The sequence below is a fragment of the Palaemon carinicauda genome, chromosome 17 (assembly GCF_036898095.1).
Source record: "Palaemon carinicauda isolate YSFRI2023 chromosome 17, ASM3689809v2, whole genome shotgun sequence".
Lineage (NCBI taxonomy): Eukaryota > Metazoa > Arthropoda > Malacostraca > Decapoda > Palaemonidae > Palaemon > Palaemon carinicauda.
In genome coordinates this window covers 105255855-105283723 of record NC_090741.1, presented here as the reverse complement: position 1 = coordinate 105283723, position 27869 = coordinate 105255855, and the positions used below count along the sequence as shown (strand labels likewise).

The following is a 27869-nucleotide window of genomic DNA, read 5'->3' as shown; positions in this document are numbered from 1 at the left end:
TTTTATTGACGAAGAGTGAGTGAGCTTTTTCTCTTGTGAGTGGCAAGAGAGAGAGAGAGAGAGAGAGAGAGAGAGAGAGAGAGAGAGAGAGAGAGAGAGAGAGAGAGAGAGAGAGAGAGAGAGAGAACGATCCAAATCTTTATTCTCGCAGATATTTACTCTCGTCCCAAGTCTCTGTACGGGGAGAGAGAGAGAGAGGATATAACGTTATAGTTTTTATTCTCATCCCAAGGCACTGTACGGTGAGAGATTGAAAACGTTGTCTTTAAGTGATTTAGTTTTAGTCTCCTCCCAAGTCACTGATCTTTTTAACTTTATATATTTCCGTTTTATTCTATATATATATATATGTATGTGTTTCATTTTGTACTAATGAGCTTACATTATACGACATTTTTCGCAATTCTAACCTTTTGATTTAAGGAAGAATTGCGTGCTTCAGGTAGAAATCAGCTTTATTCATGTCTAATGTGAAATTATTAAAAAATGCAATGTCAGTGAAGAAAGTGCGAAAAACATGTTCAGTGTTGCGGAGGGTTTGTTTGTTCGTGCTTGTCACTTGCCTAGTCCGAGACCTCTTTCAGGCTCCCCTGCACCAGGGAGAAGGAATGTCGTAGGACCTAAGGGAGTGAGAGGTGTAAACCAACGAACAGACGTTCCCTCAAAGGTATCAGACGTTGCTCTTCAAGCACGTCCTTGCCATAAGACAGGAGAGACGAAGTTTTCCTCGTCTTCCAATGATTCGTCTCTTTAAAAACCTTGGCGTAAGGTTTCGAGACGGTTGAAACGTTAATTAGTTCCTTCAGAACAAGTTCAACGTCCTAGCTGTAGTCATCATGAGAGTCCCGTTCATAGCGATGACGTTCATGTACAGACGTTTCCGACGTCACGATCTATTCAGAGAGCGGTTGATCCGTAGTTAAGTGTTTTGCAAGATATGCTGTTAAAGCTTTCTTCTTTATGAAAGCTTACGATCCTGTTCCTGTGCGAAAGGATCCTTTGCTTTTTGTACGTCACGGTTCTGGGATACGTGATTCAGGTCTTCAACCTTCTAAACGAGCTTTGTTACGTCACGCTGACGTTATCCCTAGTGTCAGCTTTGCTGTTAAACGAGATGCGGAGCATAAATCTCGATGTAACTTTGATCGACAGTCAGTTAAGTCGAGTCATAGCTTTGATCAGCAGTCACTGCAGTTCCTCCGAGACTTTGAACATCAGCCACCGCAGTCACAGCGTGACGTTGAGCTGCAGACACCGCAGACACGACGTGACGTTGAGCGGTAGACACCGTAGACACGACGTGACGTCGAGCGTCAGTCACCGTAGTCACGATATAGCATCGAGCAGCAGTCACCGCTGTTGCTGCATGACGTTTGAACGTCAGCCGCCGCAGTCGCAGCGTGACGTTGAGCTGCAGACGCCGCAGACGTGACGTGATGTTGAGCGGTGGACGCCGTAGATGCGACGTGACGTCGAGGGTCGGTCACCATAGTCGCGATATAGCATCGAACAGCAGTCACCGCTGTTACTACGTGACGTTTGAACGTCAGTCACTTCTGTCACGACGTGTAGTAGAATAACATTCTCTGCTGTCACAACGTGACATCGACCCTCCAACTTTAACTTCTGTTCATATACAAGTTGATGTAGCCTTTCAGGCTTTTCCTTCACGTCATTCTGAATATAAGTCTCCTTCTCGCAAGACTTTGGATTTGTCAGATGATGTGCCTTCTGAAGAGGTTGATGACCCCCTTTCAACTAATGTACCTTTGGGGATTCATTCAGAAGAGGAGTAACCTAGGGTTGTCCAACAATCCCTTGTTTTTTTTAAATTATGAATTTCTTTGGGGAAGTTTTGTCCTACTCGTTTTTGTAACGGCTGCTCCACGTTCTCCGCCGTCTGAGTTTACTCTTGGCATGACTTTCTTCGACTCCTGCATATACGAAGTCAGTTCTCTCTTGTTCTTCCAGGAGAGCCATGCTCTTGCTGGGAGACTGGTTGGAGTCCAGGAGAAGTTTGGGAGGGTCTGCCTTTGCTTTTCCTCCTTAATTAGCTTCTCGCTCGAGCGTCTGGTGTGACACAGGAGAGGTTCTCGGCTTGGGAGTGCCTGCCTCTGCCCAGGGAGACTTCTTAAGCCTTGTGGACTCTCCTTGTCATCTAGCCATGAGGCGCTCCAAGATTTTATGGTCTTCTTCAGAGCTAGACCATCTCCTGAAAGGAGTTTTTCGAGCGTTTGAAGTATTTAATTTTTTTGGATTGGTCCCTGGGAGCCTTAAGTAAGAAGGTCTCTCCAGCTGACAATGTTTTGCTCTACAAATTATGTCATGCATGAACAAGGCTATAAGGGATGGCTCCAATGAACTGGCAGCCACGTTCACTGCAGGAGTACTTAAGATGTAAGTGCACTCAATGTGTTCATTGTCAAGACAAAGTTCACGATGAAGACTACCAAATCTGTCTTGGCAGCAGTAAGGGAAGGCGACTGGATGGTCTCTCTCGACCTTCAGGATGCATACTTCCACATCCCGATTCATCCAAACTTTCAACAATATCTGAGGTTTGTAGACGGGAAAGTAGTGTACCAATTTCGAGCACTGTGCTTCGGCGTCAGTCCTGCTCCTCTTGTTTTTACAAGGCTCATGCAAAATGTAGCAAGCTTTCTGCATTTTTCAGGGATCAGAGCCTCCCTTTATTTTGACGACTGGCTAATCAGGGCGTCGTCATTAAATCGCTGTCTGGAGAACCTCAAATGGACATTAGACCTAACCAAGGAGCTAGGTCTCATAGTGAACGTAGAGAAGTCGTAACTTACAGTACTCCATCCCAGACTATTCTTTATTTGGGGATGGAGATACAGTGTCGAATTTTTCGGGCCTTTTCGTCTCCCACAATAATGGAACAAGCTCTGTTAAAAGTCTGTCACTTGCAAGAGAAAAACAGTTGCTCTGTAAGAGTTTGAACGAGCCTCGTGGGAACTCTTTCATCGCTGGAGCAGTTTTTCTCTCTGGGGAGACTCAACCTTTGCCCTCTCCAATTTCACCTAAACCATTGGAAGAAGGAGAAGGGCTTAAAGAGTATCTCTATCCCAATCTCCAACTCAGTCTAGACATGTCTGACTTGGTGGGACAGCAACATCAGACTTCGAGAAGGTCCTTCTCTTGCGATCAAGAACCCAAACCATGTGTTGTATTCAGATGTATCGGATTTGGGTTAGGGAGCGCCACTGGACAGTCTGGAATGCTCGGGTCTTTGGTCCACGGATCAGAAGGAACTCCATTTAAGGCAAGTAACATCTCTCTTTTGACGAGATTTGAGCAAGGAGAAATAAATGTCTTAGCGGACTGCCTCAGCAGAAGAGGACAAGTCGTCTCCATGGAGTGGACGTTGCACAAGACTGTGTGCGAGAAGCTATGGATGACATGGGGTCAACCCACCATAGATCTTTTTGCGACTTCACTGACAAAGAGGCTCTCGACTTACTGCTCTCCAGTTCCAGATCCAGAGGCAGCCCACATAGACGCTTTCCTGCTGGACTGGTCTCGCCTAGACATCTATGCCTTCCCACCATTCAAGATCCTAGACAAGGTGCTTCAGAAGTTCGCCTCTCACGAAGGGACCAGGTTGACGTTGGTTGCTCCCCTCTGGCCCGCGACTGAGTGGTTCACAGAGGTACTTCTATGGCTAGTAGACATTCCAAGAAGTCTATCGTTGCGGATGGATCACCTGCGTCAGCCTCACGTAAAGAGATTTCATCAAAGCCTCCCCGCGCTTCGTCTACCTGTCTTCAGACTATCGAAAGACTCTCTAGAGCTCGAGGGTTTTCGAAGGAGGCAGCTAGAGCGATCGCGAGGGCTAGAAGATCCTCTACCATCAGGATTTATCTATCTAAGTGGGAGGTATTTAGAGACTGGTGCAAGTCCTCCTCTATTTCCTCTTCCAGTACCTCTGTAGCGCAGATTGCAGATTTTCTGCTTTATCTGAGAAATGGTCGCTCCCTTTCTGCATCTACCATTTAAGGCTACAGAAGCAAGTTAGCTTCTGTTTTCAGGCATAGAAATTTGGATCTATCTAATATCAAAGATCTTCAAGACCTTCTTAAGTCTTTCGAGACTTCCAAGGAGCGTCATATTTCTACTCCTGCTTGGAACTTGGATGTGGTCCTGCAGTTCCTTATGTCAGACAGGTTTGAACCGTTAAGTTCGGCCTCCCTGAAGGATCTTACCCTCAAGACACTTTTCTTGGTGAGCTTGGCTTATGCGAAAAGGGTTAGTGAGATACATGCTTTTAGCAAGAATATCGGCTTCTCCACTTATAAAGCAGTATGCTCTCTTCAGATTGTTTTTTTGGCCAAAAATGAACTTCCGTCTCGTCCATGGCCTAAATCATTTGAACTTCCCAGTCTATCTGAGATTGTTGGGAATGAAGTTGAAAGAGTGCTGTGCCCCGTTAGAGCTCTTAGTTTTATTTATCTAGAACTAAACTGCTAAGAGGTTTTTTCAGAGGCCTTATGGTGCTCTGTTAAAAGCCCTCTTTGCCTCTGTCGAAGAATGCGTTGTCTTATTTTATTAGACTATTGATTAGAGAGGCACACTCTCATTTAAGAGAGAAGGATCGTAATTTGCTTAAAGTTAAGGCTCATGAAGTTAGAGCGGGTAGCAACTTCAGTAGCATTTAAACAAAATAGATCCCTTAGAAGTATTATGGACGCGACCTTTTGGAGAAGCAAGTAGGTGTTCGCTTCATATTACTTGAAAGATGTCCAGACTATTTATGAGGACTGCTACACGTTGGGACCATTCGTAGCAGCGAGTGCAGTAGTGGGTGAAGGTTCTACCACTATATTCCCTTAATCCCAATATCCTTTTAATCTTCTCTTGAAATTTTTAATCTTGTTTTGGGTTGTACGGGAGACTAAGAAGTCTTTCGCAATCTTTTGATTTGGCGGGGTGGTCAAAATATTGTTTCTTGAGAGCGCCCAGATTAAGGGTATTGATGAGGTCCTGTTGTAGGGGTGTTCACCCTGATTATAACAGCTCCTAGAAGTCTTAAAGTATCCTGAGAGGATCGCTGGGCTTCATAAGGATAGCGAACTAATGAGTCAGAGTATTCATCAGAGTCAGCTTCCTTATCAGGTACCTATACTTAAGTTTGTTTTTTGAATATTTGTCAAAAACTCTTGAGCATATACGCCTTTATTGTTTTAATACTGATCTCTACCCACCACCATGGGTGTGAATCAGCTATATATATATTCACCGGCTAAGTTTAATATTTAAAAATGATATTTTCAATTTAAAATAAATTTTTTAATATACTTACCCGGTGAATATATATAATTAAAGGCCCTCTCTTCCTCCCCGATAGAGACCCTACAGACTGAGAAGAACTGGTTTGGTTGAGAAGTATATGTGGTATCTGGCCGATAGTCGGCGCTGGTGGGCACACCCGGCAGCCTTCATGGCGATCGCTCGCGACTTTTTGGAATCTGTCGACCGTCGGAGACGTAAGCTATATATATATTCACCGGGTAAGTATATTCAAAAATTTATTTTAAATTGAAAATATCATGTTTATCGTGCTTTTTGGCGTGTTTAGGAAACGCATGATATAAAATTGCCTTTAATATTTGTGCCTGTTTTAGTTTAGGGTACTGTAGTACATGCATTAAGTGTTCTGTACATTAAAGGGTAGTTTGTTAACAGTACTACATACAAGGGAAGGTTTTAAAAGTCTGAATATACATGTTAAATAAATACGTAAATATGGTGTCACTATTTCGCGGATTTTCACCTATCGCAGTCGGGTCTGGAACCTATCTAGCGCGATAAACGAGGGCTCACTGTATATATAGCTTACGTCCCTGACGTCATGGCAGAAAATTCAAAACTTGCGCCAATCGCCGATTGGATAGCCAGGTGTACCACCCCTGTGCTCAAGCGAGGTACCTGGGAACCATTCCAAAAACCCTCATATATTCCCTGCCATCGCTAGCGTTGACACATGGACATTCTTGCTCGTCAATTTTGGTCTTATTTTGGTGAAGTACAAAACTTTGGTTGTTGACTCCCGCTTGTTTTTTATCTTGCTTTTGGATATTCTTTAATTCGATTGGATTTAGAAAATTTTTGACCCTTGCTTGTCTGATTTCTCTTTAATTTCTCAAAATGGCCACCCCCCCTATAACTTTTAGGTTATGTGTGAGTAGTGGGTGTAAGACCCGAATGGCAAAAGCTTCTCTTCATCCCCATTCTCTCTGTGTTGCTTGCAGAGGTAAAGAATGTGATTTGGGGGATCGCTGTGATGAGTGTGTTCTATTATCAGAGCATGAATGGATTGAGTTTGACAGGTATAGGCGTAAACTCAAAAGGGATAGGTTGAGACGAAGTTCTTCCCGTTCTTCTAAAGACTTTTCCTCTTCCCATGTCACTAACCCTATTCCTTCCCCTGTAGTGGTAGATCCTAATCCCGCTACTGTAACTGCTAATGAGCCGACTCTCAAAGATATGTTGGTTGCGATTCAAGCGCTTAGCGCTTAGGTGGAATTGCTTGCGGCGGACAGAACCCAGCTGATGTCCGATGTCAAGCAGTTGAAGGGTGAAAGTGCGAAAAGTGCGAAAAGTGCAGTGAAGTTAAGTGCAATGGAGGGTGCGCCTGCTCGCGTCTGTCGTCCTCCTAGTCCTAGACCTCTTCCAAGCTCCCCAACCCCTGGGAGAAGGAATGTCGAACGGCGAAAGGAGACGAGAGGCTTTAAAACACGAGCAGACGTCCCCTCGAACGTACCTGTGGGCGCTTCCCAGGACGTTCACCCTCACCAATGGAAAGGTGAGGTTAAGTGTTTCTCGTCGTCTTCGGATGACGCCTTGCGTAAAAGAGGCTGGAAGCTTGCTTCCAGACCTCTTAAGAGGACCTTTGATAAGGCCAGCCAACGTCCTGCTAGTTCGCGGCCTGGTTGTAGCCATTGGGATACACCAGAGTCGTTTGAAAGTTCTCGGACAGGGAAAATAGCCCAGTGAAGAAGGGAAACAAGGAAAAATAAAATATTTTAAGAACAGTAACAACATTAAAATAAATATCTCCTATATAAACTATGAAAACTTTAATAAAACAAGAGAAAGATAGATTAGATTGCACAGTGTGCCCGAGTGTACCCTCCAGCAAGAGAACTCTAACCTAAGACAGTGGAAGACCATGGTACAGAGGCTATGGCACTACCCAAGACTAGATAGCAATGGTTTGATATTGGAGTGTCCTTTCTCCAAGAAAAGCTGCTTACCATAGCTGGTTTGGGGAGGGTCATCGATTCTTCTCTAATGAATACAGCTGTGAAATGTGCATTCATCAGTTAAGCTTTTTCCAAATCATTTGTTATAAGATTGCCCTCCGAATCTCTTAATGGGCTAATTTTTTAATTGGTTTTCTAGAGTTTGCATATGCAAAAAATTCTTTTGGGTTCTCCTAACTAGCTGAAGCCACTCTTCTCTCTTCATTAATCTTGGCCTTTCTAACTATTTTATCTATTTTTGGCTTAACTTCTTGTGCTCAGAAATTTAATTAATTGAAATCTGTGGACCCATTGATTTATGTTTTGTGTCTACTTCTTATTGCATAAGCCATTTCTCTGTTTAACCACTTGGGTTGTGGAGTTCCATTTGGTAATATTTTTTTATGCACTATACATTTAACCCTTCTTTATATATTTCTACAAAAGAGCCCCCATTGTGTATCAATGTTCCCTGTTTCGTCTATTCTAATTTCTTGGTATATTCCATCAGTTTTATCTAATTATTTAAAATTTTTCTTCCCGTTTAGATGAGGAATATTTACCTGAAATCTAACTATTCTGTGGTCACTTTTGCCAATTTTTTCTGCCTACTGAAACACAGGATACTAAATTTTCTTCTGTTGTTTCCCCTGATTGTTTATCAACCCACTGATGGAGGAATTCATTGGTGACAAATTTTAGTAGTCTATGTCCCTCCGTGTTTGATGTAGAATTCATAGTGTCCAAGTTTACTGCTGCATTGAAGTCTCCCATTAGATAGCTAGCTTATTGTTAACTTTTTGACCACGTTGTCTATACAGCTCTTTGTCCTGTTCTTGTGTTTGATATGGTGGTCTGTATATTACTAGTATGGACTTTTTATTACTATTGTGTTGATGTTTACACCTGTCACTTCATATTTGGTTTCTAATTTAATTTCTATCGAGTTTAAGGGATTTTTAACATAGAGCATTACCCCTCCACCTTTTTTGTTAAGGCAATCCTTTTTGAAAAGCTTGAAACCTGTGATTTTTTTATTCTTCTATAAAATCTTTTGTTTTTTCTTGAATCTAGGTCTCGATAAGGCCTATGACATCTAGTTCCTCACTAGCTATCATTGCCCTAAAGTTTTCCATTTTCTTTCTAACTGACTGAGCATTGAATTTTTCCACAATGAGGAAGTTTTTTTATCTTTTTTCACTTCCTCTGTGGCTTTGCTAGTTTCTCTGATTTACTAGTGTTTAAGTTATAGTACTTTTATCTGCATTATCCAAGTTTTCTGCCAAAGTTCCTGTAATTGTTGTTGGGGGATTTTCTAAAGGTATAGATTGTTCTTGGTGTACTGTGTCTTAAGTAATTGTACAAGCTGAGATTAAGTTGCCTTCTTCACTAAGGTGTATTCCATCTCTGCTGTATAATTTTCTCATGCTGTAGAAATTATCCCCAAGATCTGCAGATTTCACTTTCTTTTTCTAGCATGTGGACTTACTGTAAGCCTTTCATTTATCCCTATGGCCTTACTGAGAGTGAAGTGGCTGACATTGAGTCTTGGGAGAATACCTATAACTATAGTATTGTTGGGCTTATTTCTAGCCGTTTCAACAGTTTTTTCTAGCTGTTTCACCAAAAGTTCTGTTTGGCCAGCAGTATCCTTTCTTAGGAATAAGTCATTTTCAGTTGCCTGTACAATAACAGTGGTCTTCTTGTTCTCTGCTATAGTTTTACTAACCACTACTTCTATCTTCTGTGCATTGGCCCCTGGATAGGACCTGACCTTTCTCATCTTTTTGAGGCTGAAGTGCTCCCCTTGGTTCTTTATCCTTCCTCTAATGGGTTTCATGAACTGTTTTTGTTGGTTATTTTCTCTCTAGGTTCTGTCTTTGATTTTACCTTATTTTGCAGTTCTTGGATACTTATCCCATTTTCTACCACATTATCTATAATTTCTTTGTTCCTTATTTCTTACTGTTGGAACTTGGACACGATCTCTATCAATTGTTTTCTTAGTTCTTGCTTTTCATTTTTCAATTTTCTATTTCCTGTTCTTGCTGACAGAACAAGCATGCACTATTACGGTGCAGGTTTGCAGCGCACCCTTCTTTGAAGTCCACGCACCATTTGTTTATTTGTCATTTTGCACATTTGTTCTTTAACTTCAGTTTCTCAGTTATTTTTAATTTCTGTGATATTGTCTTAATGCATATCTGTTTGGACATCTCAGGTGATAAATTCTGTAATTATTAGCTTTGTGACCACTAGTGTAGAAAGGTTGTTAGATGGTAGTTACCCATCTGCTGCCACATCCACTTAATCCTACAATCCTTGGTGACTTTCCATCTTTTCTCTTCCTAACCTCCCATAAGTGCTCCCAAACCAAGAGTTAAGTCTTCTCAAAGTTGGGCTGTCCCTAACGGGCCACAGCTCCCAACTGAGCAGCAGAAGGCAGAAGCCTGTTTTCTCGCCAGGATTGATCGTGGAAGGGTTGCAATACTGGGATTTCTGGACATCCGGGAACAGCCAGACTCTCAGGTATTACAGAGTATTACCGAGAAGCAGCAACTGGGGTTTTCTTAGTTGGCCAGGACTCCAACAAGGCACAAAAGCTATTTCAACCTCATGACCAATTGAGCCTATTTTGTTAGGTGTCGGTCACAGGGAGTGGTCAGCAATTACACGTTAGGAATATGCTTTGCAGGGCACTAATAACACTATTCCATTCTTGGGTCCCCCGTCACCCTGGGATTCCTCTGTCCCAGTCTCTCGAAACCTGTGAGCGAGTTCCTAGCATTGTTTATAGAGGTTCCAAAGCCTGTGCTCTGATGCATGAGGTAGCTGTCAGCTCCTTAATGTCTATATATGTATACTGGTAGGCTACTTATAAATAGCCTTCGTATCTAAATATCGAATGTTTTTTATTTTGTTTTTGATTTTGATTTTTTTCAAACCTTTTTTATTTAAGCCAGGAAAGATTGAAAGTTGAGAGTTTGGATAGAAAGGTTAAGAAGAGAAAAATGGAAATATGAATAGTGTAATAGAGTTAAAAGTGGTCTGGTCCTAGTCTGGATGCTCAGAGTTGGTCTTAGCGGCAAGGTTAAATCTACTGGGTTGGAAAATAAAAAAAAACCTCCCTCCCCCACCCCACCCCCCACCCCACCCCCCACCCCACACACACACGCGCACACACACAGAAAAAAGAGAGAGAGAGAGAGAGGAGAGAGAGATGAGGAGAGAGATGAGAGAGAGAGAGAGAGAGAGAGAGAGAGAGAGAGAGAGAGAGAGCGCAGCTTTCAACAAACTGTTTGTGAATAGTGGTAAGCCAGAATACATTTGCACAAACATGCCCTTTCATATTAGATGTTTTTGTTTGTGTTTGATCATATGAATAAGTGGGTTCTAGGACATTTGCATTCTGGATGTTTGCGTCGTGGACAGTTGTGTCCCGAACAATTGCATCCCTGGATAATTGCGTCCCGGATATTAGTGTACCTGTATGTGTGTTTTACTGATTCCTATAAAGCTTTTCATCTTTACCTTTACTCTATACTTTTACACAGTAATTTTATTTATACCTTTATCCCCCATGAATATGCATATGTTTTAATGTCATCAAATAATTTAGATTCTTACTTCATATTTTGACAATAATTATACCTTTAGCCATACTGGACACGAAAGGATATATATATATAGACATCAATATTCAATTTGCTTGTTTTATTATCTTTAAAAAGTTTTAAAATTGAACTTTTCTATACATATGTATACACATAAATTTTCTATAAGTCTAATAAGATTAGGTCATATTTTTCTATTAATGACTTAGGATAGCTGCTTTTGAGCTATGAGAAACTCCTCGTAAGAGAGACAATTTGTTCTAGAAATTGTACTGATCAATCAATGATTGGAGGCGAATATTGACCATGTTATTTCTCGGAAAAACGGGAACGCCTCTTTGATAGCGTCGTCTTAAACCAAGGTCGTATATCTTCTTAAAAATTTATTTTGGCAAATTGAAAAGACAGGAGGTAATTGTTGCATTAGGAAATATTTCTATAATACTCTCTCTTAACCCCAGCCCAAAATCCGTTAGTAATGATGTGAGATTGAGTTGAGAACGGATCTGCAATAAATTACTGAATAAGTTTCTTTAGTCTTATTGGAAAGAAGAGCAAAAATGCGGAGAATGCTGAATGCACCCTCTTGGACATGAATGCAGTAAAGTTGGCAATATATTTGTGGACATACTTTGAACGTTCCATCTGCTGCCCAATAAGGAAACCGTGTCAAGTCATTCAAGCCTTCTTCACTTGCAAAGAAAAGACTTCTCTTCTCGTCATGTATTCCAGTATCAACAGCAAGAAACTTTTGTCCACTCGGCAGAATACATGTATTGTTCTGGGATTTCGAAATTATATCTTCCCTCTGGTATAGGTGGAGCGTTTTCACCTTTCTGTCTCCAGAGACAAAGATTCCTCCCAATTGTCGAAACAGAAGGCATTTTTGCCATGGAAAACTCCTCGTGGCTTAACAGAGTAGTACTAATAAGTTTTCTTGTTGGCTCTTGTAAAAATGTCACACCTTCTTCTAGATCTAAAATAAAACCTTTTGCTTTAACTGCAGCAGCAGACGAATCATGATTATGATCATTAACTCGCTTCGTCACTTCATGATTCTCAGTGTGCACTCTTGCTCAGCAGGATCGCATCACAAATCTCCAATAAGTTTTTGTTCCATCGGCATTTTTCTTATGGTAGTGAGAACGATGATTTTCATCAACAAGTTTAACTCCAACTGTATTTGATTTCATAAATTGTGTCTGTGCCATGGTGTTTAGTTTCTATAAAAAATAAGTAGTTCGTTTGGAGAAAATCCAGAAATTAAGGAAATTATACAATATATTACAAAATTAGAAAAAAAAATCTTAGTAGTTCACCACTATGTAAATGGAGTTTATGAAAGAGCTAAGTAAGTCCAATATATTACACAAGTAAAATAAAATAAATAAAAAAAAAGAGCTTAGTAGCATACCACTACGTAAACAAAGTAAATAAAAAAGAAAACTGAGGGTGAACTGCCGTGAAAAAAAAAGTCTCCTCTGCTTCTGGAGAAATCAGGAATTGTTTTGAAAAGGTCTATGTTAATACAAAAGTAAAATGATAGTTAAGTGCATTAGTTCTCAGTTCTGTACTTCAGTAGTTTTATGCCATGTAATTAGTAGTTCTGTAATCGAGCGATAACATACATACATGTATACTTACATACATATATACATGCATACAGACATACAGAGTCACTTCCGTATCTTTTAACAATTGTCTGGGACACAACTGTCCGGGACACAAATGTCCAGTACGTAATTGTCCTACCACCGCATGAGGGATGTGTTTTTTAAAACTGTGTTCATAGAGATTAGGAAATGTACCTTTGATCAAATGAGTCTTGTTTGTATATGTTGAAATTATTATTTTTGTTGAAAGAGAGAGAAATTAATAATAGATAAATAATATGATACTGTTGTGTAATTACTATTGCTTTGTTCTTAGTATACAGAGTAATTTTTTAAACAAGAAATTAATACATAAATGAAAAAACGAGTCAAGGTATGATGCTCATAATACAGTACTGTTTTGTACAGTACAGTGAACCCTCGTTTATCGCGGTAGATAGGTTCCAGACGCGGCCGCGATAGGTGAAAATCCGCGAAGTAGTGACACCATATTTACCTATTTATTCAACATGTATATTCAGACTTTTAAAATCTTCCCTTGTACGTAGTACTGTTAACAAACTACCCTTTAATGTACAGAACACTTAATGCATGTACTACAGTACCCTAAACTAAAACAGGCACAAATATTAAAGGAAATTTTATATCATGCGTTTCCTAAACACGCTAAAAAGCACATTAAAAAATGGCAACCAATGTTTTGTTTACATTTATCTCTGATCATAACGAAGAAACAAACTGGAGGTAGAGCTTTGCTTATTACCTAGACATATTTCCCATACTATTCCCTTAGAACTACATCACATCTTCCTACTTTAGATATATATATATATATGTATATATATATATATATATATGCGTGTGTGTGTGTGTGTATATATATATATATATATATATATAATATATATATGTTACTGTATATATATGGGTTATGGAAAAAATCCGCGAAGTGGTGAATCCGCGATGGTCGAACCGCGAAGTAGCGAGGGTTCACTGTACTATATATTTTTATCTTTGGTGCTTGTAGATCGTATGCTAAAACTAGCAGGCAGCTGATTAGAGAAAATGCTGTGAATATTCAGGCGTTGCCTTCTTTCAAAAATGGGTTTACTGTAGTATAGTTGCAGTACATATACTAATAACTATTTCATTTATTTGATTACCACTTTTTCATGGAGAAATGTAAGTGCTTATGCTTTAAATTAGATAAGATTTTTTTAGGCCTACTGTACTAGTGACTTTGTTGACATGCGATTAAGAAATTTAATTCTTAAGATGTTGACTATCTGCATACAGATGGGGCTGGTACCCTATCACCACATCATTTTAAAAGGACTACCTATATACTTAGGTATTGTTGTAATGTTAGATTAAGATATGATTTTGAAAAGACAAATAAAAGGCAAAATAATGTAGATAAGGAAATGAGGACAAGGAAAAATTAAATTACAAAAAGATACAAATACGACAAGGGATAACCTGTCTGCATTCACGTAGAAAGGAGTGGAATCAGCCAAGTCCCATTAATACAGATAAACATACCCTGAAATCCAAGTTTTGGATTAATATCATTGATGAGCATTCATAATAAATTCATAATTATAACATTTAACGTGATTATTATTCTACAATCCTCTTTAGGGTTTGCAAATGGATGTAAGATAGGTGTAACAAATCCTGTTGGCGATAAACTCCTCACCACAACTATATATCCATTTCGAGGCAATCAACATATGCAGACCGAGGATTGGAGTAATGACCATAATGCCAGAACATTAAAGGAAATTGTCCATAAATATGGGTGAGTACCTTTTTTTCCTTTTTTAATGTGTCTTTTATCAGTACACTAATTTGTTTTTATTTATGTGGTAGTAGCTTGTTTTTTATCAGGTAGAAAAATATTTTATGCTAAAAGAACCTCTTAAATTTCTCTTGCTTGTTATAGTTGTGGTAAGTTTTAAACTAGAATTTGTATGGATTTTATAGAGTGGTATGGAGCTTCCATCAATTTAAATTGATAGATTTTTATATTCAAATCCATGAGCTAGACAAATCTTCAGAAAGACATAGGTGGATGTGCCAGGTTGTATATTGGGGCAGTGCTGACTTTATTTACAACAAAGGAACATCCAGTCCTTGTGCCAATCAATTTGATCTTTCATACATGTTTAATTTATTAAATATGTAACTTATGGAAATGGCCATCTTTGAAGCTACTGGAAAATCTAGATGGAAGCTTGTAAAAATAGCTTGACTAAGACCTGATCTGATGTCAAAAAGACCATAGCATAGTTTTTTCAATATTAAACTTAGCCGGTGATTATATAAGCTGCAACTCTGTTGCTCGACAGAAAACTCTACGTAAAAAATCCGCCAGCGATCGCTATGCAGGTAGGGGGTGTACTTCAACAGCGCCATCTGTCGTGCAGGTACTCAGTACTCAATGTAAACACAGAACTCAATTTTCTCTCTGTCGGGCTACCGGCAAGACCTACTAATATGTTTTCTGTTTTTTGCTGGTATTAATGAGCTGCATTATACGACTGATTTCGCAATTACTACCTTTTAATGAAGGGTAGAATTGCGTGTTTCAGGTAGAAATCAGTAAAAGTTTCGATTTCAGTGAAATAAGTGCAAAACAGAAAATCGATAAAGTGATATGCGCAAAGTGTTACAGTGTTGCGTCCGAGGGTTCGTCTGTTCGTGCCTGTCGTTCACCTAGTCCGGGACCTCTTGCAAGCTCCCAAGCCCAGGGGAGAAGTAATGTCGAACGACTTATGGGTTCGAGAGGCCTTGATCAACGAACAGACGTTTCCCTCCGTGGTTTCGGGCGTATCTACCCAAGATCGCCCCACCCACACAAAGACGAGAGAGCCCATTTATTACTCGTCTGCGGAAGAGGTTTCTCGTAAGAAACCATGGACCAAGGTCTCGCGGCCTATTAAGCGCAAGTCGGTCCCTTCCGCGCAAGTCCAACGGCCCAGTTGTAGCCACTGGGTCAGTTCGGACTCGCTGCAGTCTTCCGACGACTGCTCACCTCCTAAGAGAGGCAAAGCGGTACCGCATCAGGCAGTCACACCGTCTGTTGCCGCACCTGCTCCTGTAGACCCTAAGTGGTCTTTGCTGCAGACCATGCAGTCTCAGTTAACGTCATTGATGCAGGACTTTCGTGCGGAGAAGGTTGACACTGCACCAACCTCTAGCCTACAACCAACCACAGTTGTGCGTCCTGTGGACGCTGAGGCGACCTTCTGCCGCACTCCAGCTGAGAGAGTCCCGCCACCCATGCGTTCCAGTGTACCCTGCCAGCTGCATGTTGACGTTCAGCGACGCACGGAACCTTCTGTTCACGTTCGCGAGGTACAACAACAGTCTAAGTTGTTTTGTTTTGACGCGGTGCGTCAACCTCCGCATTCTAGAGTTTTTTTGACTGCTCAGTCTAGACAGTCAAAGCAGTCTCGAGTGGACGCTGTACGTCCTCACGCACCTGTTGTGGTTGACAGTTCAGTTGTTGACAGTTCACAGACTGTCAAGCAGTTACATGACGTTGCGTTCTGGTCCGCTACTAATGCACCAGTGAGAGACTCAGCTTTTATCGGACAAGGTTCCTGTAGATGAGGAAGTTGCTGTTCTCCCTCCTACTGATATTCCCTTGAGGACTCTGTCAGATGGAGAGGAGCCTTAAGCTGCTTAGCCTCCTATGGACTTTAATTAAATCATGATGATTTTTTTAAGGATCTTCGTCCGGATCTTGTAACTGCTGCTCCTCGTTCGCCTAAACGTCAGAACTTACACTAGGCCTAGCTACTTCGAAGCCGTTGTTTTTAAGCTAGTGCTCTCTCGCTCTACTAGAGAGCGTTACGTTGGCTAGGCGACTGGTTTTTTCACCAGGAGGAGTTTGGGGGATACAGCCTTTGATTTCCCTTCTTTTAAACTGGTTTATAGAGCGAGAGTCTGATATGACACGAGAGAAGTTCTTGGCTTGGGAGTTCATGCCTCTGCCCAGATAGACTTCTCAATTCTGGTAGACTCTCCCTGGCGCCTAGCCAGGAGATGCTCCAAGTTGTTTACAGGTCAACTTCTCAGCTTTTGTCGAGCCTTTGAAGTTTTGCTGTACTATTATGTCACACATAACTAGGCTTTCAGGGATGGTAAACGGTTCCGCCTCAGTCGCTAACCCCGTCTGTTGCCACACCTGCTCCCGTAGACCCTAAATGGGCTTTGCTGCAAGACATGCAGTCCAAGCTTGCGTCCTTGATAGAGGACTTAAATGCGGAGAAGAACCTTCTGGCCAACAACCTTCCAACCGGTCGGTTGGGCGCCCTGTTGACGCTGAGGTAACCTACTCGCGTCTGCCAGTTGAGGTGGTTCCTCCTTCTGGCCAACAACCTTCCAACCGGTCGGTTGTGCGCCCTGTTGACGCTGAGGTAACCTACTCGCGTCTGCCAGTTGAGGTGGTTCCTCCACCGATGCGACCCAGTGTGGGTTGCCAGTCGCACGTTGACGTTAAGCGACGCTCGGAGGTGGTTGTTGACGTTCAGGACGTTCAACAACCAGCAGAGGTGACTTGTTGTGACGCAGTGCGTCAACCTCAGCAACCCGGTAGGGTGTTGACTGCACAACCCAGACGGTCTAGACAGTTTCGGGTTGACGCTGTACTTCCTCGCGCACCCATGGTTGTTGACAGTTCACAGACTGTGCAGCAGTTCCATGATATTGCGTCCGGCTCCGTCACGCATCCACCAGTGCGACGGGATTCAGCGAGTCAGACGTTGCCCACTCCATTGCCGTTTCCTCATCAGTTTCGGATGAGGAACCCTCTGATGAGGACGTTGCTGAACAAGACGATCAGCCCCCAGCCCTGCTATCCATCCAGAAGATGCTGAAGAAGGAACGCTGCTCAGTCAGGCTGTGGATGAGTCTGGTAGGGACGCTGTCATCCGTGGATCAATTTGTGTCACTAGGAAGACTACACCTCCGTCCTCTTCTATACCATCTAGCTTTTCACTGGAAAAGGACAAGACGCTAGAAGCGGTCTCGATCCTGGTTTCCGAAAAGATAAAGTCTTGTCTGACTTGGTGAAAGGACTATATCAACCTAAGAGAGGGTCTTCCCCTGACTGTTCAGACTCCCAACCACGTTCTCTTCTCGGACGCATCGGACGTAGGCTGGGGTGCGACATTAGACGGTCGGGAATGCTCGGGATTATGGAACTCGAGTCAAAGGACAATGCATTTCAACTGCAAGGAGCTACTGGCAGTACGTCTGGCCTGGAAAAGCTTCAGGTCTCTCCTTCAAGGCAAAGTGGTGGAGGTGAACTCGGACAACACCACGGCTTTGGCGTACATCTCCAAGCAAGGAGGGACCTACTCTCTGACGTTGTACGAGATCGCAAGGGACCTCCTCACCTGGTCAAAAGGTCTGGACATATCACTAGTAACGAGGTTCATCCAAGGCAACTTGAATGTCATGGCAGATTGTCTCAGTCGGAAGGGACAAATAATTCCAACAGAATGGACCCTCCACAAGGATGTATGCAAGAGACTTTGGGCCACCTGAGGCCAGCCAACCATAGATCTCTTCGCAACCTCGATGACCAAGAGGCTCCCAATATTTTGCTCACCAATCCCGGACCCAGTAGCAGTTCATATAGATGCCTTTCTCCTAGATTGGTCACATCTAGATCTATATGCATTCCCTCCGTTCAAGATTGTCAACAAGGTACTGCAGAAGTTCGCCTCTCACGAAGGGACAAGGTTGACGCTAGTTGCTTCCCTCTGGCCCGCGAGAGAATGGTTCACCGAGGTACTTCGATGGCTAGTAGACGTTCCCAGAACACTTCCCCTAAGGGTGGACCTGCTACGTCAGCCACACGTAAAGAAGGTACACCAAGGCCTCCACGGTCTTCGTCTGACTGCCTTCAGACTATCGAAAGACTCTCGAGAGCTAGAGGCTTTTCGAAGGAGGCAGCCAGAGCGATTGCTAGAGCAAGGAGAACATCCACCCTTAGAGTCTACCAATCGAAGTGGGAAATCTTCCGAAACTGGTGCAAGTCAGTATCCGTTTCCTCGACCAGTACCTCTGTAACTCAAATAGCTGTCTTCCTCTTATATCTGAGGAAAGAACGATCTCTTTCAGCTCCCACTATCAAGGGTTACAGAAGCATGTTGGCATCAGTCTTCCGTCACAGAGGCTTAGATCTTTCCAACAATAAAGATCTACAGGACCTCCTTAAGTCTTTTGAGACCACGAAGGAGCGTCGTTTGGTTACACCTGGTTGGAATTTAGACGTGGTACTAAGATTCCTTATGTCAGACAGGTTCGAACCGCTACAATCAGCCTCCCTGAAAGATCTCACCTTAAAGACTCTTTTCCTGGTATGCTTAACCACAGCTAAAAGAGTCAGTGAGATTCATACCTTCAGCAAGAACATCGGATTCTCATCCGAAACGGCTACATGTTCTACAACTTGGTTTTCTAGCCAAAAACGAGCTGCCTTCTCGGCCTTGGCCAATATCGTTCGATATTCCAAACTTATCGTATGGTTGGAAATGAACTAGAAAGAGTCTTATGGCCTGTAAGAGCTCTTAAGTTCTATTTAAAACGAACTAAACCTTTACGAGGCCCGTCTGAAGCTTTATGGTGTTCAGTTAAGAAACCATCTTTGCCTATGTCAAAGAACTCTTTATCCTATTTTATCAGACTGTTAATACGAGAAGCTCATTCCCATCTGAATGAGGAAGACCAAGCTTTGCTGAAGGTAAGGACACACGAAGTTAGAGCTGTCGCAACTTCCGTGGCCTTTAAACAAAATAGATCTCTGCAAAGTATAATCGACGCAACCTATTGGAAAAGCAAGTCAGTGTTCGCGTCTTTTTTATCTTAAGAATGTCCAGTCTCTTTACGAGAACTGCTACACTCTGGGACCATTCGTAGCAACGAGTGCAGTAGTGGGTGAGGGCTCAACCACTACAATTCCCTAATTCCATAACCTTTTTAATCTTTCTCTTGAAATGTTTTATTATTGTTTTTGGGTTGTCCGGAAGGCTAAGAAGCCTTTCGCATCCTACTTGATTTGGCGGGTGGTCAAAGTCATTTCTTGAGAAGCGCCTAGATTAGAGGTTTTGATGAGGTCCTGTTGTATGGGTTGCAACCCTTGATACTTCAGCTCCTAGGGGTCGCTCAGCATCCTAAGAGGATCGCGAGGCTCCGTAAGGAAGACGTACTTAAAAAGGCAGAGTAATTGTTTAAGTCGACTTCCTTACCAGGTACTTATTTATTTTATGTTTGTTATTTTGAATAACTGCTAAAATGAAATAAAAAATCCTTAGCTCATAGTAATGTAAACAATTATTGCTGGTCTCTACCCACCCCCCTGGGTGTGATTCAGCTTATATAATCACCGGCTAAGTTTAATATTGAAAAATGTTATTTTTATAATAAAATAAATTTTTGAATATACTTACCCGGTGATTATATATTAAAGGACCCTCCCTTCCTCCCCAATAGAGACCCAGTGGACCGAGGAGAAAATTGAGTTCTGTGTTTACATTGAGTACTGAGTACCTGCACGACAGATGGCGCTGTTGAAGTACACCCCCTACCTGCATAGCGATCGCTGGCGGATTTTTTACATAGAGTTATCTGTCGAGCAACAGAGTTGCAGCTTATATAATCACCGGGTAAGTATATTCAAAAATTTATTTTATTATAAAAATAACATTTTTCTGTATCAGAATCTTTGTTTTATATCAAGATCAAATTCAATTACTGTATATGCTCTTGTATAATATCATATAACTTTTGGAAATGTAATTTCTGGGCTTGAACCTGTGCCGGCCAGTGAATAAGCTCCTATTAGCACTTATTCTTAGGTAATTTACTGCTAAATATACCAGAGAAAAAATGTAAAGGAGTGCTAGGTTAACTAGCTCGCTCACCTATTGGTGTCGGTATAGAATTGGGCGTATAATCCAGAGGTCCCGCACTATTTAGATTCATCCATGACAAAGACCCCAATAGAGGAGAGCCGTTCAACCTCACTCGGCACCAGCAACTCTGCATCCGCTCAGAACACAACTCCTTTTTAGCACGCCTGTGTTGTAACCCGCTTTTTTTGTGCTCTCGTATTTTGCTTATTTTCCACTGGATTATGGCTTCTTCATCGGTTTCCCAGGAGACACCGTCTAAGTTAAGTACCAAGCTATGTTTTGCTGTGTTTTGAGCAATCTAGATCGTTTTATATTTAAATTATAGGAGTTTATTCTCTTCAATCATCTCGGTCTTGCTCGATTCCGCTTACAGTTGGTACTCCTGTTTTGAGAGCTTTTAGTTTCACTCGCGGTGTTACTAAGTGTATTATTTTTATTATTAGTTAAAAGTTTTTTATATGTTATTGTGGATATTCATTATTTAGCGTTTAGAACCCTTGTGGTTCATATTTAGGGCCGATATCAAGTTACGTATCGTAGATGGCTTGCCGACCTTCATTACTAGGCGGCAATTTTATTATATAAGCCATCAGGTGTTGTCCTTTGGGATTTATTTATTATGTTGCATGCCTTGCCCTAAATTTTTTATGTGTATATTTATATAATTTTCAACGCTATTACTATTATAATGAATATTTGTGCTTATTACTCCGTATGATCTGTCTGGTAGTGTTTGGGGATCGTCAGTTGGTAGCCCTGCTGCTCCGTATCACGTGATCCTCCCCCAAGCTCCCCCTCTCGCTAGGTTGGTGGCTAGGCTTCTCTCCCCCCCTCCCCTAGGGGACCGTTGCCTTCCCTCCTTTTAGAGGGGGTAGTTCAGTGTTTATGGACTTTGTCCTCCGGGTGTCCCGGCGGTTTCGTCTCTGTCTAGACGGGTTGGCCACCGGTCAACAGAGTAGGATCCCGGTGCACCCTATTTTATATTCACCTATCACACTTTTATTATGTTATACGAAACCCTCCGGGTTCGGTTGGCGGTTCTTATCTACAGTTCCGCCCCCCTATTAACTTATAACAGTTCCTATGATTATATATGATTATATATGACAGATCACTATCCCGGAGTTCCTATATGTATTGGTTTATGGACATACTTTTATTTCCCGGCCCGGGGCTTAACCTCGCTCCGGGAAATCAGACACCATGTGTCTTAATTCTTTGTTGCATCCTTTTTTATGATCCCGGCTCGACCGGAATGGATAGCTATACTCTAGTCTTAAGTTAGACTTATGTTTAGGGCCGGGTCCTCCGGACCCGCCCCTACTTGAGAGTATTACAGTTAAGCTCTAGTCTTAAGTTAGACTTATGTTAGTCCCGGGTCCGGAGACCCGCCCCTACTTAAGAGAATTACAGTTTCTCATATACTATTCTTTTTATAGATGGTGCATTGTCAGACGACGGCCTGTGCGGCTGTTCTTCATCAGCCTTGTGGCCATACTGTTTGTAGGTCTCACGCCCTCTGCGGAGTTCAGCTGGAGGACATAGTGGTCTGGCACCCTGATAACTGTATGGTCTGTTTTGACCTCATCACCACCCTCGGATCTGATTCGGTGAGTCCCGTTGGCTATGTTGCCTTTCTAATTATTTTACCTTTTTTGGTATACATACACTATTTAGTAAGATTTCTATGGTCTTGAAGGACCACCGGGAATCTTCCCTTTTATAATTCCCACTATTATTTCAGGCATCCCTGGAGCAGAAGACTGCGGCTCGGGCCACCCTGAAAGTGTGGGTTGGGGGATTTGCCAGAAACGTCAAATCTAAACAGCCTTACGTCCTATCTGAAGACTACTGTGCCATGATCTACCCTAATGCCAAGTCTTCAGCCGCTGTGGCTAGGCATGTTGCGGCACCCATCATTGCCGACATTGATGCCACCATAGTGGGATTCATCGACCAGGAACAAGATCCGTTGGATGCCCCCGGAGATCTGGAAGACAATGTGGCTTCCATGAACTTGGACGTTGAGCCTATGTTGTTGGATGATCCGGATGCAGGTAGGGTGGTAAGTGAGGCAGGTGTTACCGGCGCTGAGATTCCTATCCTCAGCCCCGCTCTTTCTTCTTCATCTGATCTCTCTTCTTTCCATGGTTTTTCTGGGGACCGTGATTCGTCTCATCGATCACACCCGGTTCCCCCCAAAGATAAGTCTACATCGAGAACTTTGCCAAAAGCTTGTAAGCCCCACAAGGCTTCCCATAGTTCCAAGTCTAATACAAACCCGTCATCTAAGGCTTCCGGCTCCTCCTCTAAGTCTCACGACCCGGGAGTACAACCCGCCACTTCTGCTCCTAGCCCGGGCCTTTCCGAATCAGCTATGCTTCGTATCGTGTCGGAGATGCAATCTAAGATTGTGTCGGAAATGCATGCCAAGATGGACACGATGTTCTCTAACATTGGTCAGGGACTTGGGGCATTAGAGCAAGGTGCTCCGGAGCGAGTTCAAAGCTCTCTCATCCCGGATGCCTCTAAACTTCCGCCGTTTACCAAGAATAACCCTTGGCGCATGGCTCTTCATTCCCCATTCTCAGATGGGATGTTAACATTGGAAGGTCTTGGTACTCGTCCTCTAGAGGATTTTGAATTCTTTCCTCCTGGTCTCGCATTTCCATTTCATGGTTATGCCAGGCTTACCGAGGAAGCTCTAGTTCGGCTGGATAAGGTCCCCAAAGAGACTGTCATTTTCCCAAAAGAACAAGCCCAATCTGTTTGGGCTAGGTTCCTGAATGATATTGGTTGCACCAATACCATGTTGACGCCTTATAAGAGTTCTTTCACAATGTTCTTAATGGACAAGAACACCGTGACTCCATGCGTCAATAAGGTTGCAGAGCTTGCTTTCCAATATGCTCTGGAGGAGAAGCCCTTGCCTCCCATCCGAGAGGTGGATCCGATCTCCCTCCTTCTTCCTTCAGGTAATGAGTGTTGGGACAATGTCCATACCACTTTTACTTCTGGCAAGTTAACAGCGGACTGTGCTTCAGTTATGTTTAGTGAACGGCTTCCCCGTCTCCCGGAATCTCTTATTAAACAAGAGTATGATTCCCGCCTACGTGTTGGGCGAACTTTGAACTTGGCCACGTCTACGGAGTCGATAGCCTTAACTTATGATACTGAGAGTATCTTTAAGTCTCTCAATAAGGCTACTTTGCAGTCGTTATATTTCGATCTATATGACTTTGCTATTGCTAAACGTAGGTGCCGCAAACACGTCCTGGCTGAGGCGACTATTAGGCACGAGCCTAATAAACTTATCCGGTCCTCTTGCTGGGGTTCAAATCTTTTCCCTGAGGATCTTGTGGAGGAAGTCTTGGCAGAGGCTACTAGGGTTAATCAGAGCCTTAAAGCCCGTTGGGGTTTGACTCCTAAGCGGAAGTATGATCCCGCAAATTACCAAGCCCGGGGTAGGAAGAAGCTCCGCCCGTATACCTCCACCCAGTTCCGGCAACAGCAGAGTAGTTCGTCTGTTTTCCGTCAGCCTCTTCCTCCATCTCCTGCTGCTCCTGCACAGCCTTCCACCTCTCAGGCTCCTTCATCGGACGACTATGTCACCGTTCTGCTCCCTAAGAGCCAACTTCCCGGTGCCTCCACCACCTCTCCAGCCTTTAACCAGTCTTATGAGGCTCAAGGCTCTTCCCAGAGTTATAATAGAGGTAGAGGCTACCACCGTGGTTCAAACCAGAACAGAGGTAGAGGTAGATTCTTTCGCAAGGGAAAGAACTTCCGAGGCGGACGTGGAGGCAACTCCTCAAACCAATACTGAGGTGCAGCGGGTAGGGGGGAGGCTTTATGCCTTCCGCAACAAATGGAGGTTCAGTCCCTGGGCTTTCAGTATCATCTCCAAGGGACTGGGGTGGAGTTGGATTCGAGGACCTCCACCTCCGAACAGATTTCATCAACATTCCACTCCGGACCTAGTCGAATTTGTCCAGGACCTGTTACAAAAGAACGCCATACAAGAAACGAAACACCTGAAGTTTCAGGGTCGGCTGTTCAGTGTTCCGAAGAAGGATTCGGACAAGAGAAGAGTGATTCTAGACCTATCCCTTCTCAACTTGTCCATTCAATGCGACAAGTTTCGAATGCTTACCGTTTTGCAGGTGCGGACCTTACTTCCCCGTGGGGCCGTCACCACCTCTATCGATCTTACAGACGCCTATTATCACGTCCCGATAGCGAGACACTTCCGTCCGTATCTAGGCTTCCGCCTAGGGGACAAAAGTTACTCCTTCAAGGTGATGCCTTTCGGGCTCAACATCGCCCCAAGGATCTTCACAAAGTTAGCAGAAGTTGCTGTTCAGGAACTCAGAAATCAAGGGATTCAAGTAGTAGCCTATCTGGACGACTGGCTCATTTGGTCAGACACCTCCCAAAATTGCCTAAAAGCCACTCGCAGAGTCATCCAATACCTTCAATCTCTAGGCTTCCAGATCAACTTCAAGAAGTCCCGTCTTCTTCCGAAATCAAAGTTCCAATGGCTCGGCCTGCAATGGGATCTTATATCTCATACTCTGTGTCTTCCCAAACCCAAGAGGTTAGAGATTGCAAGGAACACCAAACGCTTTCTAAAAGACAAAGTAAGTTCCAGACGACTCCAAGAGAGGATCCTAGGGTCCGTTCAATTTGCTTCAGTGACGGATCTACTTCTGAAGGCAAAATTGAAAGATATCAATCGTGTCTGGCGTTCGAGGGCGAACCGGAAGCTCCGGGACAGGAAAGTCCGCCTTCCTCCCATTCTCCGGGAAAGACTTCTACCTTGGACAAGAGCCAACAATCTGTCAAAGTCAGTTCCCCTTCGATTTCCGCCTCCGTAGTTAATCATTCACACGGACGCATCCCTATCAGGTTGGGGAGGCTATTCTCAGCTCAGGAAAGTTCAAGGTCTTTGGTCTCCCTTATTCCGCCAATTTCACATCAATGTGCTGGAGGCCATGGCAGTTCTTCTAACCCTGAAACGTCTCGCTCTACCCAAGAGACAACACCTTCGTCTGGTTCTCGACAGCGAAGTGGTGGTCCGCTGCCTCAACAGAGGCGGATCAAAATCAGGGCCTCTGAACCATGTTCTAGTAGCCATATTCTCCCTAGCAGCCTCGAACCGTTGGCATCTTTCAGCTGTCCACCTGGCGGGAGTCCGGAACGTAGTGGCAGACGCCTTGTCCCGGACCTCCCCTTTAGAATCGGAATGGTCACTCGATCTAAAGTCATTCCGGTGGATTCTCTCTCGGGTTCCGGGTCTCCAAGTGGACCTCTTCGCCACGGAGTCCAACCACAAATTGAGAGTATATGTGGCTCCCAATCTAGACCCTCAGGCCTACGCCACAGACGCCATGTCACAGAATTGGGACATCTGGGAAAGGATTTATCTCTTTCCCCCGGTGAATCTTTTACTGAAAGTCCTAGACAAACTGAGATCCTTCAAGGGACGAGTAGCCTTGGTCGCACCCAACTGGCCCAAGAGCAATTGGTACCCTCTCCTGCGAGAGTTGAGACTACATCCTCACCAGATACCCAATCCGGTTCTGTCTCAGATAGTACAAACACGCGTTGTGTACGCTTTCTCAAACATTCAGAGCGCCCTAACTTTATGGACTTCATGAAGTTTGCGGCCATGCATGGTGCCAATATCGATCCTCAAAACACCCTGTTCCTAGAATCAGATAAACGGGATTCCACCATCCGCCAATATGATTCTGCGGTTAAAAAGTTGGCTAAATTTTTGATAGACTCAGACATACACTGTATGAACTTGAACCTTACAGTTACTTTCTTTAGAACTTTATTAGAATCAGGTCTGGCAGCCAATACTATCACCACTATTAAATCTGCCTTGAAAAAGATCTTCCTAGTGGGTTTTAACATAGACTTAACCGACTCTTTGTTAGCTTCAATTCCGAAAGCTTGTGCCAGACTGAAACCGGTTACTCGTCCTACCCCGGTTACCTGGTTCCTTAATGATGTACTCAAATTGGCTTCTGATACCATTAACAGTTCTTGTGATTATATTCCCCTTCTCAGGAAAACACTTTTCCTGGTGAGTTTGGCTTCCGGGGCAAGAATTTCTGAACTGGCAGCTTTGTCAAGAGACCCGGGTCATATTGAGTTCCTTCCTTCGGGAGAGGTCCTTCTTTCACCTAACAAATTCTTTTTAGCTAAGAACGAAGACCCTCAGAACAGATGGTCCTCCTGGAAAATTGTTCCCCTCACGCAAGATCCGTCTCTGTGCCCTGTTACTACTCTTAGGTCTTATTTATCCCGGACCTCCTCTAACTCCTCGGGGCCTCTATTCGTTAGAGAACAAGGCGGTACCATTACCATTAAAGGGATCAGGCAACAAATCTTGTATTTTATTAAACAAGCTAGCCCTGACTCTTTTCCTCTTGCACATGATATCAGAGCGGTTGCTACTTCGGTGAACTTTTTTCACCACATGAATTTTACGGATCTTTCCAGGTATACAGGGTGGAAGTCACCCTCAGTGTTCAAGAAACACTACCTTAAACATTTGGAAGCCCTTAAATTTCCTACAGTAGCTGCAGGGAGCGTAGTTACCCCCAGGTAACTCACATGTTAATCCCTTGTCATTTTATCTCTCCCCCTTACCTGCCTCATTTATACCCTATTTGTATTCGTTGGTTTCGCACCTGATTACTATTATTATATTTGTAAATTTTTGACTCCTGAGTATCTGTATATATCATCACTCACGGCATTATTATACCTTACCTTTTTTGTCAATTGTTCCACCAAGTGGATTTATGTTCTTTTTAAGATACCCTTATAGCTGTTTTTGGCACTCATCTCTGATTAAAGCAACTTGTATTTCCCTTATGCTTATGTTTTTTCCTTTATTTTGCAAGTTTGGTGACATTTCTCTTGTATATATTCACTGGCCGGCACAGGTTCAAGCCCAGAAAAGGGATTTTGACGTAGGAAAAATCTATTTCTGGGCGAGGGACCTGTGCCGCCCAGTGAACCCTCCCAGCTCCTCTCCCTTGGAATCCCCAAACTTTGGGTGCTAAGGAGTTGGGTTCTGAGCGGATGCAGAGTTGCTGGTGCCGAGTGAGGTTGAACGGCTCTCCTCTATTGGGGTCTTTGTCGTGGATGAATCTAAATAGTGCGGGACCTCTGGATTATACGCCCAATTCTATACCGACACCAATAGGTGAGCGAGCTAGTTAACCTAGCACTCCTTTACATTTTTTCTCTGGTATATTTAGCAGTAAATTACCTAAGAATAAGTGCTAATAGGAGCTTATTCACTGGGCAGCACAGGTCCCTCGCCCAGAAATAGATTTTTCCTACGTCAAAATCCCTTTTTTAAGCTAATTTGATCAGGGTCGCATCATACAAGAGCTATGAAATTAGAGTACAGTATGTATTACTGGCCTT

The 27869-nt window shown here is 43.1% G+C and overlaps 1 protein-coding gene across 2 annotated transcripts in view; it reads left to right on the top strand.

Moving 5' to 3' along the window:
- LOC137656888 (S1 RNA-binding domain-containing protein 1) overlaps window positions 1-27869 on the top strand; it is a 242456-nt gene that overhangs the window by 129027 nt on the left and 85560 nt on the right. For both annotated transcript variants that reach the window (XM_068391267.1, XM_068391268.1), the window contains exon 11: window positions 14131-14290. In XM_068391267.1, coding sequence (XP_068247368.1) covers window positions 14131-14290 — 160 coding nt within the window. The remainder of the gene's footprint in view (window positions 1-14130; window positions 14291-27869) is intronic.